Source organism: Halyomorpha halys, unplaced genomic scaffold (genome assembly GCF_000696795.3).
Source record: "Halyomorpha halys isolate HHAL.00 unplaced genomic scaffold, Hhal_1.1 Scaffold362.1, whole genome shotgun sequence".
Classification (NCBI taxonomy): Eukaryota; Metazoa; Arthropoda; class Insecta; order Hemiptera; family Pentatomidae; genus Halyomorpha; species Halyomorpha halys.
In genome coordinates, this window is record NW_027105356.1 from 342,535 (window position 1) to 357,519 (window position 14,985).

General features: G+C 28.2%; 1 protein-coding gene across 1 annotated transcript in view; it reads right to left on the reverse strand.

The window, feature by feature from the left end:
• Positions 1 to 14,985, reverse strand: part of LOC106681725 (alpha-tocopherol transfer protein-like) — a 121,828-nt gene that overhangs the window by 33,396 nt on the left and 73,447 nt on the right. Inside the window, exon 4 of the mRNA XM_014422194.2 lies at positions 3,375 to 3,485. Coding sequence (XP_014277680.1) covers positions 3,375 to 3,485 — 111 coding nt within the window. The remainder of the gene's footprint in view (positions 1 to 3,374; positions 3,486 to 14,985) is intronic.

Sequence of the window (14,985 nt, forward strand, 5' to 3'; positions counted from 1 at the left end):
GTATCTTTTTATAATTATTACTTTTAGATTAATATTTTTATTTATTTGTATTATTTTTTATGTAAACCAAGAAAAATTTATTTCATATAAGTTTTTTATATAGAAGGTATGGGAGTGGGTAGTTCAGTAGTAAGGCACTGTGCTACTGACTCCAAGAATCCCGGTTACATTATTTATTCTGTTATTGTAGCCGTGAGTCAGCTCTGTGTTTTCAGTTTCCCTCTAGAGTCCACCCACCCTCATGTAGTGCCTACCTATAATTGGATACAATTCTGGTATTGGAGAGTGATTCTGACCAAATAACCTCCTTTCACAACCGTTGGTCTAGTACTTCCTTATAAAGTACTGCACCCCTGATTTTTCATGGAATGTAGTGGTACTGATTATATATATTTTTAAATTTAATATGGTATGTGCATTACTATATTACAGTATACATGACAAGTGTCTGCTACTAATTGCGTTAAACTTTTCGTTAATTATCGTCAATATAACTTTGTCATTACTTTTTTTTTTATTCCTTTGTCATTAAATACGAAATCCCAATTAACTGAATTGACTAACTAACGCATTTCCTGGGAAGATAAAACCCGAAACATGATATAGGTGTTCCTAATTAATTAAACAGGTGAGGGTTGTAATGAGATCAAGGGGTGAAATTGGGTTAATTACCCAATTAACGATATTGTTTAAAAATTATTTGTAAGCTTGTAGTAATAATATTATCGTTAATTTTTTTTTAAATGTCATTTAATTATTGTACCAATGTCATAATAATTTCAAAATAGTCATATTAAAAATGTTTTTCTGGATAAAAAAATCACTAAGGATTTCTTTCAGGTTTTTCATTTATTTTACGTGCAGGACAACATGTTAAAAATGATTAATCAATCAGTAAATTTTATTTTTGAAAATATTTAAAACATCGAAACTGTAAATTTATTTATTTTGTTTTACATTGGATTGACATTTAATCTTATTTGAAAGAGTGAGAACCCAAGGTGTATGTATATAAGTGAACATTTACTTTTACTTATAGCGAATTTGTGTATCCACCAATTGTGAACTTATCAACTAATAATTATTGTATATACATGAATGTATATATTATAAAATAATTATTAGTTAATATTTTATAACTATAATAGAAAAATAAAATCTTTACCGCTACAAACCATGATGAGTCAGCGATGCAGTACTTTGTAAAGAAGTAACGGTTGTGCAAGGAGGTGATTTGGTCAAAATTTGGGTTGGCCTTCAAATTTTTCCTAATTATGGGTACTCACTTTATGAGGCTAAGTTGATCCCGGAGGGCTACCGAACCCACAGTGTTGACTCTCGGTTACATTTGCATAATAAATAATTAACTATCACAGCAGGATTTGAAACCCAGATCCTTGGAGCTTGTACAGTGCCTTACCACTAAACCGCACCACTCCATATCTATGATATATAAATTAATATTTAACAAAATTTTATTTTTTAATCATATCACAATGAGACTTCTGTGCTTTTCAATGCACTCTGCTGAATTTTCTATTTAACTATTTTTTTTTTTTTTTAAATGGAATTGAAATTTTTTATTCGTATAATTTATGTAGGTAATTAAATTATTCTGTATAAATTCAAATTTATTGTGTCTGTTGTCTTATTTATTATATTTCTGTTACCACTATGACATTTAAAAGTTTTCTTCCAAAACTTTTCTTTTCTTCATACAGTTTTTCTAAGAAAATCAAAATTATGCCTTTTCTCCGCATGGTATTGTGCTAATAAAGTTTTCTTATATTATTGATTACCAATTATAAATTATTAATATATTTATTAGTTGTGTCTTATATGTATTGTTCACTCTCCCCATAATATATTCCATGTCAGTTCAGGCAGTTAATTTTATATTTTTTTTTATCTATTTTGACTTTCATGTTGATATAAAAGTTACTAATGTTCTAACTGATTTTAATGATTAAAAATATCAATACATTTTCATAATTTTGTATATATGTTAATAAATTTTTTTTCAAGGAGACTAGGCAGTGCGTAGTAAAGGAATCTTCAACTAACAGTATGTTGAATTCGTAAAAAATATTACGTCATTACTGAGTCCTTCGAAACGATAGATTTTGATTGATGAGACGAAATTGAAATATGCTATTACGTCTTACGTTTACGTTCAAAGTGGCTTTCAAATTAATTCTTCAGTAAATTGATGATAGGTCTTTACAAATGAAAAATAGTTTTCACACAACGGTTATTCACCTTATGACACTAAACAAAATATTCGAAATTAAATTTTTTTTTTCTTATGCCGAAGTCGTTTGTTGTTCGACTATTCAATGTCCCATAAAAATTCGACTTTTATAAATTCTCACTAGCAAAAGTAATTATTATTATATTTTATAATAGATAAATTTAATTACTAAAACATAATATGAAAAAATGTCTATACAACATTTAATTTTTAAAAATATATTTAAATTCCAATAAATCCCACCAAATCACCTTTACCCTTCGTCGTAAGCCCATGATTTTTTGCCCCATTGTATCCTTTAATAATACTCTATTTATTCCTGTCGAACGAATCCGTTACCTAAGATTACATCAATACAAGCGACTAACTTGGAAACCTCATACCAGATTGAAAAGACAGGAAACTGCTCATCGATTCCTACTATAACAGCACTTACTGAACAAACGGTCTAAACTCTCAACTAATTACAAAAGACTCATTTATATGACTGTAATAAGGCATATCTGGACTTACGGAGTTACGCGCTTCACTAAACTATTGAATCCTTCGTAAAATGCTTAATGCTCCTTACTTCGCCACAAATCAAGTCATCCATCAAAACCTTAATGCTTCATGTGTTGCTTTGGCCCGGAGCATATTGAAAAGACAGATACCAATCATATCATGGTAAACTTCCTAATCACCCATTTGTATCTAACCTGGCTTCTCATTCATTACCTGATAATCCTCCTTGGCGTCTTATAAAAAGATGGCTTCGAGATCTCTAGAAATTTTATTGGAGTTCTATCAATGAGTAGATTTTCCATATGTCTGTATCATTCCACTGTATTACTAACATCAAATTTACTTATTGTATATATTTTTAATGCATGTAAGTACAAATATATATATATACATTTTTCAAATTAGAATTGTGAGTTTTTTAAATTTAAATTATCTAATCCTAATGTTTATTAATACAAAAAAAGTCTACACCTGGCATGGAAATTTTGATTATAATGAAACATTGACTTCAAAAATTTTAAACTTCTTTCAAGAAGTACCTGTTGTTATTTTCAGCCTTTATCTATTTTCGATTAATAAATAAAAAATATTTACTAAAGTAATACGTATTTGAGCTTACCCTATCCTGAAGCTTCTTCGATAAGATCTGCCTGAGGATTGGAAAGCCGGCATCCAAAATAGCTGTGGGGTATATAAAATGGAATCTCTTCACTCTCTGTGGTACAGCTTTCTAAAAAAAAAAAAAAATAATAATAAAAATACTTAAAATCTATTAAAACAATTATATCTATGAAAGTACTATATTATAAAATACAATTTATATAATATAATTAAAATAAAACTTATAAGTATTGTGGAATATGATTTTATTCTTCATTTAATTTTCTTCGTATGAACTGTTTTTGTCCTTTGTTGATAATTCCGTATATTTTAAATTTCGGTATGTATACTTTTTTAGATTTAATTATAATTATGTTTTTAATTGTAGGCTCTATAAGGTGATGGAAAATTGAAATATGTTGAAGTTTATGATATTTTTTTCCTTCTATTGTTATTTTCTTTTCTAAGAAAACAATTTTTTTTTTTTAAAGTCATAATGATTTTTCCGAATTAATATTTAATTTTATCTTCGAAAACGATATACATAACTTTAAAAACGAGCCGTATAATTATCAATTAAACATTATATTATGTTTAATGATGATTAATTATTTTATATAGCTAATTGAACATAACTAAGTTGATAATTTAGATGAGAAAATGTTTATCTTCAACCTTTCCTTATAAATTACTAGAATAGTATCGTGTATAATATAATAGTTACTATGCTACAAACTTCGACTTTATTATTATTATTATTTTTTTTTTTCGGCCAAGACTCCCATTGGAGTCCTATACTGCCTAACCATGGTTGGGGGTCAAAGTTCTTCATTTTGTGGGACCGCCACTCAATGAAAAAAGTCAACGTCCCAGGCCGGATTCGAACCGGCACCGCCAATAGACATCACATTGGTAAGACTGTGTCTTAACCACTGAGCTATGGGCGGCCCAAACTTCGACTTTCGTTGTGGCAGATAATTATTTATTTTATTACTTTGGCTGTGCGTCAACCCTGTGGGTTAGGGAACCCAGTCTCATTAAGTACATACTCTTACTCGGATAAATGGCCAAATCACCTCCTGGTATAACCGTTGATTTAATAAAAGTACTTCCTGACACAGTGTTGAACCCTGACACTTCATTTGTTATAGTAGTACAGATTTATATATTTATTTATAATATAATAGTATTTCGTCAAAAGAAATACTATGTATAACATATTTCAAGATATCATTGTACTTTAATGACATTAGGTACATACCATACTATGGTTTTTACCATGCATTTTTTTTTTTTTTAATTTTTATATATTATGTGTTCATAGTTGATTCAGGTAGCCATAACAACAAGGTTCAATACAGTAAGCGATCAATTTTATTTTTAGAAATATTAAAACTTTTTGAATTCGTAAGCACGTACAAGAACGTGATTGACACAATCGCGTTCTTCTCGTCTTTGTAGCAAGGTGTTGTCGGAAAAGTAAAGCTGTTTACCCCTACCTATCTGTATTAAAATAATTAATTGCGCATAGCGAATACTTTTTAAATAGATTGATTGTGTTAACAATAATTATTGAAAAAAATATATAGATCATATCTAAAAAAAAGAGATAATAGAAGTATAAGTCACAAAAAAACACTAAATAAGTTTTGCTGAGAAACCCCTCTTAACGGACAGTATTTATTAAGATCCTGATAAAGATGGTAGAAATCGAATGTATTAATGTACCCCTGAATTGCGGACGCAAACTCCAATTTTGTCTTCATCATCACTATCACCACAATAATGGGCAAAATAAGATGTGAGTCATTTATTTTGACAATTAGATATAAATTGTGAATTTTATCTCACGTGAAAAGTTCACATTGTGATACTACATCTGTCAAAAAAAAATATTTAAAAATATTTAAAAATATTTCTTGAAGTAAAACGAAATAATATTCGTATCCTTTAAAAAGAGGTGTACACGATATGTTTCAAAAATTATCTATCATTTTTTTTTAATATCATGTTATAGATTATTTCGAACTCTTAAGGTAACAAAACATAAAAGATGATATTACCATAATTCAGTTATTTCATTTTTTCTTTTTAATTTTTTATACATACCTCTTCTTAAAAGACACTTCTTGCATCGATGTTAAATTGTTACCTAAAGTAGACAGTATCAAATAACTCGGATCCACAATAAATGGTCATCGGAATGAAATAGATCAGCAAATAACAAGCGCAATCAAAGCCTTCTCTCTGTCGAGAAAACTGGAATCCTGAAAATCTACAAAAATCTTAAGCTAATGGTGTACAATGAATGGTAAAGCCAGTTCTGGTACTGACAGGTACCCTAGAAATCGAGGGATTTGAAAAGAAAGTGGTCCGTACAATTACTGGAACCTCAACAAATGGAGGAGGAAAACTAGGAATGAACTGCTTGCAGAGACTAGTCAGTCAATATGATATGAAGTCAAGGGGATTAAGATGGACGTGGCTCGTAGCAATCCATCAGAACACCTCTTAACAACAATTACTATAACAATATAGTTGGCTTAAGTCTATGTGAGACGCCAAAAACCAGATAGATAAACAGAATCAACAAAGATGCGATAGAACTGCATGCAGCAAACTGGAAAGCCACAGCATAAGACAGACAAGCGTGGGGAATACTAGTTTAGAATCTACAAGGTCTGTAGAGGCAACCAAAAAAAAAATTAATAAATAAAGGACACCTCTATATTACGGAAAATATATCTTTTCCAATCGCGTCCGTTATACAGAGGTTTCAGTGCATACTATACGCTATAGAATATTTTTGTACTCTGACTCATACTTTTACTTAATGATTATTATTAAATCCAAAATGAAAGTAATTCCGCAGATTTTACAAATCTAAGCCCACGATTTTAAATTCAAAGTAGGCTGATACTCAGATGCTTAAAAACTCGAGACATTATACTTTGTAATTTTCTTCTGAAGTTTTCTGCTTTAATATACATATTACAAAAAAGAATTGTTTAGTCAAAATTCAAGAAGTTGGCTGTCATACCTAAAGAGATAGACATACATTATTAAATATAAAATGATGGAATTAACAAAGTACACGTACTAATTCTTTAAGCATGGTAATTTTTTTTTATTGTTTTAACTTTTTATTGAATTATGAATTATCAATTATAAAAACAAAGGAAAGAACCTTTTGAACAACACTAAGCCATTTGTATCCTCACCCAGTCAATAAACTACAGTCAATTTTCAAATTAATATCAGGGAAAAATTAATATTTCTTTAACTAAATTAAAATTAAATTTTAAAATAGTTTGTTTTGATTTTTAAAAAAATAATAATAACAAACGTAAAAATGTCAGTTTTTTCAATCATATTTCTCATTTAGCAACTTAGTTGAGAATACTACACTCTACTGAATATCCTAGTTTTTATTTATTTATTATCATTTTTTGGGGGGGCAAAATGAAGCTGCAAAAATTTTAATGAAAGATATGCCAAACAATTAAATAAATTTTAAAAAAACCGAAATTTTTTAAAAATTTATTTAAGAGTTTGGCATACCTTACATTAAAATTTCTTGTGCCTGTTTTATAATGCTTATTTTAAAACTTTAATTTTTTTTTATTCGTGATACTATCATTTCTTAAATTCAGTTGTGAATATATGCAATAAAAAAATTGAGATTTTTTTATTTATTAATTTATTGCTATTTACAAATCCACATTATAATAAATTTAGTAAATTTGATCTCAGTTAAATTGGAGTGTTACAGGCGTGTAGTGGAAGCACTCTAATGACTTTTTACATTAGTAGGTCTCGTGGCCATCTTCTTTTTCAAGCGCCTCAGAGAAATGTCAGGAATGGAAGAGGAAGCAAGGTTAGAAACTAGTGGGTTTGGTTGCTTTGGTTGGTTGCTAAGGAGTTTGTAATGGAAGGAATAATATCTGGTTCGGTTAAATATGGAACATTAAGGTTTTATGTATGATTTTATTTGTGACAAAGTAAGGAGTATTAAGGATTTTGGATTGCAATGATTGGATACGAGAGGAATTCGAAGGTTTAGTGGAGCCCCAAAGCTCAACTCTGTCCAAATTGGTCTTATTACAGTCATGTAGATCAGTCTTTTGAAATGAGTTGGAAGTTTAGACCGTTTGTCTAGTAAGTGCTGTAAAAGTCGAAATCGACGTGCAGTTTACTGTATTTTCAGTCTTGTGTGGAGATTCCAGGTTAATCGTTTGTGTAGGTGTAGTCCAAAGTAGCAGATCTATTCGACAGGGGTAAGATCAACATTATTAAAGGAGACTGTTGGGCAGTCGGTAGGTTTACGACGAGGGGTAAAGGTGATTTGTTTGGATTTATTTTAATCCTCCAATTACGACACCATTCTTCGAGGGCTATGATATGGGATTGGAGAGTTTGGGATGCAATCAAAGGGTTATTTTTGACAGCGAGCATACATGTATCATAAGTCTTTTGAAATGAGTTGAAGTTTAGACCGTTTGTCTACTAAGTGCTGTAATAGTCGAAATCGAAGTGCTGTTTCCTGTCTTTTCAGTCTTGTGTGAGGATTCCAGGTTAGTCGTTTGTCCAGATGTAGTCCACGTTAGGAGAAATTAAGATTAAAGAGGATTTTTATGTTGCATCATTATAGTGACAGCTAAGAGAGTAAGTAAGACTTATAGTAATTTTTTAATGACAGCACATGTGAAAATTATGAGCAAGTAATAATTTATTCATCCATAGAACTGTTCCCTAATTTAGAAACTTTTGATTTATTTTCGAAGTGGGTCGTCATATTTTATTATTTTTTTTTTGTTTTTAATACTTTTCAGAACATTTCAAACTTTCTCCCGGTGATAAAATATATATTATCGCTGCATCCCCTCTTCAACGTTTTATTGTTGGAAAGTCAGAAGTAATAAATTTTATTAATTACTTAATCGCCAGTCTTCCTTTTTTTTTTACGGCGTTTCAACTATTCTTCCATCTTAATTTTCTTTCTTTTTTATGACTTATTATATTGCAAAGCTCTTATCACTTAGACAAATGAGCTCATTCATTTTTTCTTTTACTTATAGCCATAATAGAATTTTTCATGATGTATAATTAAACCATTTAATTAAAAATATTTTTCCAATATAGATCAGTCCTATTTTCAAAAGTACTGTTTGGTTGAAAAATAATTCTATATTATCTTGGATTTAATGCAAACAGATATTTTTCAGTTTGATTTGTATTTTTAATTAATGAACAATAAAAACTCAGAGGTTTCATATATCCATATCTCTGTCATGTATGAAGATATAACATAAATACTAAGATTTTTTATAACAGTATACAATAAAAATATATCAAATATACAGTTTTTTTTATCTTAGTCCTAATGAGTAATTATATTATCCTAACATCTAGCAATTTTATTTTATCGATTAATTTAATTAGCTACAGTTAGGGATATGTAAATAATAATGCCGCAAAAATGAATTTATTATATCATGAAAAATTAATATTTGATCTATTATTATGATATAATCTATATTATAATTATAATTACCATCTTCTCAGCATTAAAAAAATTAAATTGAAGAAACATTATTAAAATGGAGATTTATAAGATTTTTTTTTTCTATTTAACTAGTTAAAAAAAAATTGGTATTTTCCCTACAAAATCAGAATTACTTCCAAAAATCTATGAGTGCCCCAACACTGACACTTAAAGTAAATCTTTTGAAGACTACAAATATGGTTAGATGGATGGTCAAGGTGGATTGATGGTCCCATCCTTCTGAGACCGAGAGTTGACAGATGACTTTCCGATATTCTTATACGTACTTACTCCGACTTTCTTAACATCTAAGTGAATTTTGCCTTCGATCTTTCCTTTGACAGCGGAACAAATTCCATCATCCGCTGAAATTTATCGAAAAAATATTCATGAAATGGTGATATATATATTTACAAAAATAATTGAAGCGAAGTGAGGTAAAGTGAATAAGGAAGTAACAAGAGAGAAGAGTGTTTGAGGGTGGGATTGAGGGTAGAAAAATTTAAAAAAAAAAATTCCTATCTACTTATATCTATTATGTGGGAGCGTTGTAGCACCGTGGAAAGGCACGATGCTACTAGCACCAACGACCCTGTTGGTCGAATAAGAGTACTTCCTTACAAAGTACTAAACTACTGACCCTTAATGGGTTGTAGTGGTACAGATTTTCATTTTTAATATCAATTAAAGATTACTACTATCTACTTAATTTATTTTGGAAGAAGATAGTTGACCGTATGAAGTAGATTGGAGGAAGATAGTCCGGGTGGCGGTCAATAAAGGCGTCAAAATAGTAAAAAAAAACTATTTATTAGTATTTATTTATTGGTTAACAGTAAATAAATAGTTTTTTTGAAAAATTTATTGACCACCTTCCGGACTATCTTCCTCCAATCTACTTAATTTATTAAGTATTTTTCCAAATTTGTTTTTTATTAATTTATTTTATTTTTCTCTGAAGTAAGGTAGTTATCTCGTTTTGTGTTTAAGCCCTGAAGAAGGCCTGAAATTAAGGTCGAAACGTCACCAAAATCAATAAGTTTTACATGTTAGTCAATCTTTACTAACCGCACGTCCCTACCATCTTCTCCTCATATCTTTATGAAAATCTGTTTTTGATTTAGAGTTTTGTGTTCCGATTTGGAATGATCATATGGTATATAATCTACAAAAAAAATGAATAAAATTAAAAAATATTATAATTCCTATTAGTTCTTTATTTATTTATTATTTTTCTGGACCTTTATTAATTCTCATGTTATTTATATTATACGTATATTTATTGTTGCACATTTTATTTATTTATTTATTTTTTTTTTCATTTATAGTTGCATAATTTTTAATCCCGCCTTAGTTTAATTTAATGTCATTTCATTATATTATCAACAAAATTTTAAATTTTTTATATCTGTTTTATCCTTGAAATGTGGAGCGAAACGTCTAAAAATAAATAGTTAAAAAACTATAATTTTTTCCTATTTGACTGCAGACCTAACAGATACTGAATAAATCAATTCTTAACAAAACTTCAGATTTAAATGATTGACTGATTATAAATTAGAAGATGGTCGGATTGTGAATAAGAAAAACAAGAAATAATTTCCAGATGTTCATTAATCGCTAACATAATTAATTGTCTTCATCGTGGCTAATATAAAATGATACATAGTAAATAAAGCTAGAGAGTTAGAGAGTTAGAAAAACCTCATTCAATAAAGTTGTGCAAATGTATTGGGTTGGTAAATGCGTAGCATACTTTTACTTCGTTAGATTTTTTTTTATAATTATAATGTATAAGCATGGTGCAGTAAATTTATAATATAAAATAGTAATACATGATTTATTTATTTTTTATGTTTTTGTTATCCTTTATATTTTTTATTATTCTTCATTTTGTTTCCATTATTTGTCTATTTATATTTTGCCTTAACCCAGTAATCTTTCCTTTTTAACACTCCTAGAATAAAATTAAAATATAAAATAATTAATAATGGATTTTATATATATTTGATACTCTTAGATTAGCTTTATTTAATCTTTATCATTTTAATTTAGATCTAATGAAGACTTACAGTTTAGGTCGAATGATTTAATTATAATTATTTATGATCGAATTTAAATTATTTTTCGCTTCTCTTTCCCACAACCCGGACCATATCCTTAATAACAAAATATGTTTGTATCCCTATTGGATAAAAGTAAGTTCTTCCAAGTCCAAGTTCCGTGGTGAAGCCAGGGCCAAATGAGAGAGTAAGCCGGGAGGGGATGTCGGACGGAGGAGATACGGGAACTAACAAGGATTCGTTGGATTACCGCCCTTCTCTCTCTTATTTTATACTCTTCCAATGTTCACCCTCCTAGGATCTCCTCGGGTAACTTTGGATCAATATCTTAGTTATATTATGCTCGCTATATTATATTATTCAATTCCTAAGGACATAAAAGAACCTACTGTAATGAGATATTAAAAGAGGGTAATAAACTGTAGGCAGATAAAGCCCTCGTAACGTCTTTAAAAGCCAATGGAGGCACAATAAGGACACATTAACTAAGACAGGATAAAAAAAGTACTAGAAGATTGCAATTGCTTCAAAAAATTTTTTTGGCGCCCATTAAACTCTTAAATCTTTAATGTATGAAAAATCGAACCCAACCTAAAAAAAAAAACTCAACTAACGAATGTTTTAGTATCAAATTTACAAATAGTTTCCGGTAACTAAGATACAGCCCTTAATTAGCCCTTTATTCTTATGATTTTAATTTAGATTCTCAGTGTTCCTCTAGCCCTTTATTCCCTAACCCTATATTTATTATGAGCCCTTTGTTGAGACTCTTAGATTCCTTTTTTTTTTAATATTATGTATATTATTTTAAATTTGGTATTTTTATCTAGTGAGGGGAACTAGCCCGGTAAGGTACCAATCCCTGACTACTTTGGAGTTGCCACCGCGAACTAACCAAGATGTGAATATCAAGATTCACTTCTCGGGACAGCCAAGAAATAAATATTAACTGCGGGATCGGATCCACAACGTTCCGAACCTACCGTTCTGGACCTACACTCCAACCCTTATAGCTGTCATATCCCTTATTATTTTAAATAGGAAACATATTTAATAAATAATTAATAACGCATATTTAACGCCTACACATTTTTAATTAAACTTTTCAAAGTTTTTCCTCATTAACCGTTTTAGTTAAAATCTGTTAATACTGACTGATAAAAACTGTCATCTTTTTGTTTGTTTATTATTTTGAAGCTCTCAAATAAAACAGCTCCGACGAAAGCTCAAAAACGTGGGGCGACACGTCAGCAAATAAATAGTTTCTAACTATTTTTTGTTATCTTTTGACCATAATCCTGACCATCTTCATAATTTCAAATAATGCGTTCAATAATCATATATATATATAATTTTTTTTTTATACTTGTAAATATGTATATTAGCAAAAATTGTACCTTTTTATTTATTAATTTTAGTTTAATTGTATTTGACTTTTCTTTTTTTTCAGAAGCTAGTATATGTATGTACCTTATGTTTTATAATATGACATATGGTTTTATTTTATTTGTTCCAATCTTATTTCATATATTCTGTTAATCATTGTTGTTCATTTCTCTTTTTTCAAATTCATTATTTTCTTTATATTTTAAGGCGTTTCATAATTTCATTTTTATTTTATATTTAACTCTAAGTTTCTTGGAGTGAAGTATATATCATTCTTTCAAAATATTTATATGATTATTATAATATACATATATATTATAATAAGTTCACAGATCGTCCAATGATCGCTTTTACCTTTATTATCTAAAGAGACCGGTAAACCACGACACTTTCGAAAAGAGAAAACGCCCCATTGCCCTAATTTAAATAATGAGTAATTGTGATTGAGATCAAAGTAGTATCGATTTTAAATGAATTGCTGGAGCGAAAATAGAAGTTGATTTTGCCTTCATGAAGCCTTTGAACTGTTAGTTGAAATACATTTTCATCCAAATAACTTCTGCTCGTTGGATGAGTTTTTCAATAGTAAATTAAATTTTAATGACAGGAGTTGTGTATAACAAAGAAGTTTTTCTAGATATATTATTCTGTTTATGTACATTGCTCTTTAAATGACCAAGAAATCTCTTAATTACTCGGCTTAATTTATTTATTCATTTAAATGGAGCTAAAACAAAAAAATATATATAAATAAAAAGGATACGGTATTATATTCAGTAAATTCATAAACCCAACTATATATGTTTTACATTGCACATATAAATGATTGACCGTATTATTTTAAATTATGAAGATGAAAATCAGAGGTGTCAAAGAATACCAAAAAAAAAAAGTAAACAGCTATTTTATTTTTTGGCATTTTGCTCCACTTTATAGACCTTCTTCAGGGTTAAAAAGATACAAAAATAACTAAAAATATTTTGACGTAGGATGATAATATACAAAAAGGTAAATTAAAGCAGCGGTAAAATAAATGAAACGAAAATTATATAAAAATTAACGAAAAGAAGAAATAAAAATAGTTATAATATGAAATAGAAATGATAAGAATATTAAAAAAAAAATACGCAAGCTATTAATTTAAAAATGAACAGGAGACATAAAAACGTAAAAATAAAAAAGCTGATATGAGAAAACAAAATTTAACAACCTAAAAGACGGAAAATAAAGAAGTAAGTTGAGATTAATACTAATAATATTAATAATATATATAAATTGTTATTATAATAAATTGATCAATTATAACTGTATTATCAATCCGTCAAAAATGAGTATTCCGAAATTTATACTAGATTATTGATATAAATTGTTATTATAATATAATTATTAATATTATTAATTAGAGATTAATTCTATTATTAATATTATTTTTCTTTATTCTTATCGTTCATTTGTATGTAATTTTATTTTCACTTATGTCGACATAATTAAAACCCTACTTTAATTTATGTTATCATCCTTCTATGTTAATTTTTTTTAGTTGTTTTTGCATCTTTTTAGCCCTGATGAAGCTCTACAAAATGGGGCAAATAAATGGTTATTAACCTTTTTTTTTGTTTTCTTTGACCGCACCTCTGACCATCATGTTCAAAATTTTTTATGTTTTAATTGACATAAATACTGAATTAATTTTTTATTTCAGTTTAAAACTGAAGATTTTTGATCTGTGTACTAACAGAAGGAAAACGCTAGCAACCGTGATGGTTTCGTATATGACGTCATTTAGACATAAACAACACTGATTTAGCGATTCACAATTTTTGCTGTTTTTAAATTATTACGTATTTTGCTGTTAAAAGTATTTTCATTATTTTTTTCATAAAAAAAAAATTACAAATGCACCTGAAATTTATGCTTTGATTATGCCCTGATTTGTTTTCTGCAGTTAAGAAATGTTAAACTCAGTTATAATTTTGTATCCAACATAATTCTTCATATCGTTTCTTAACTGGAAAGCAAAATCATAGCGTTTTTAAATATAATTTATTTTCTTGTTTGAGACAGATTTATTAATTATAATAAAAAATATCAATATAGTCTCATACTTATATTTTCTTGTAACTTCTACGTTTCGGACATTCCATATCGCTGCATACATTGTTATCAGAATATTGCTATTCTGCCTTTCTCAAATTTTTGTCTGAGTACATAATCTATTGTTTTCATAATTTGACTAGTTATAACTTTATTGAACTTACACTGTTGCAATATACATCGTTATCAACAATTAAATAAATAAAATCCTCGAGAATAGCCAAAACGTAGGAATGGCCAAAACGTAGTTAAAAAAAAAATCAAAAAATCTGGGACTATATCGATATTTTTTATTAAGTTTTTAGTCACTTTAAGTTGTTATTCGAAATAAATATAATTTCTTATGCAACTACACTTTTCATTAATATATGAGAACATATTGAGGATTATTTTTCTTTTGTTTTTAAATTTTAAATTTATATGCTGGTTGAATAATATTTTATCGTCTAACGTGAAAAATTTATTATACAATGTGAGTTTTTTTAATTAAAAAACAAATAAAAATTTGAAAATAAATAATAAAAAATCACTATAATAAATAT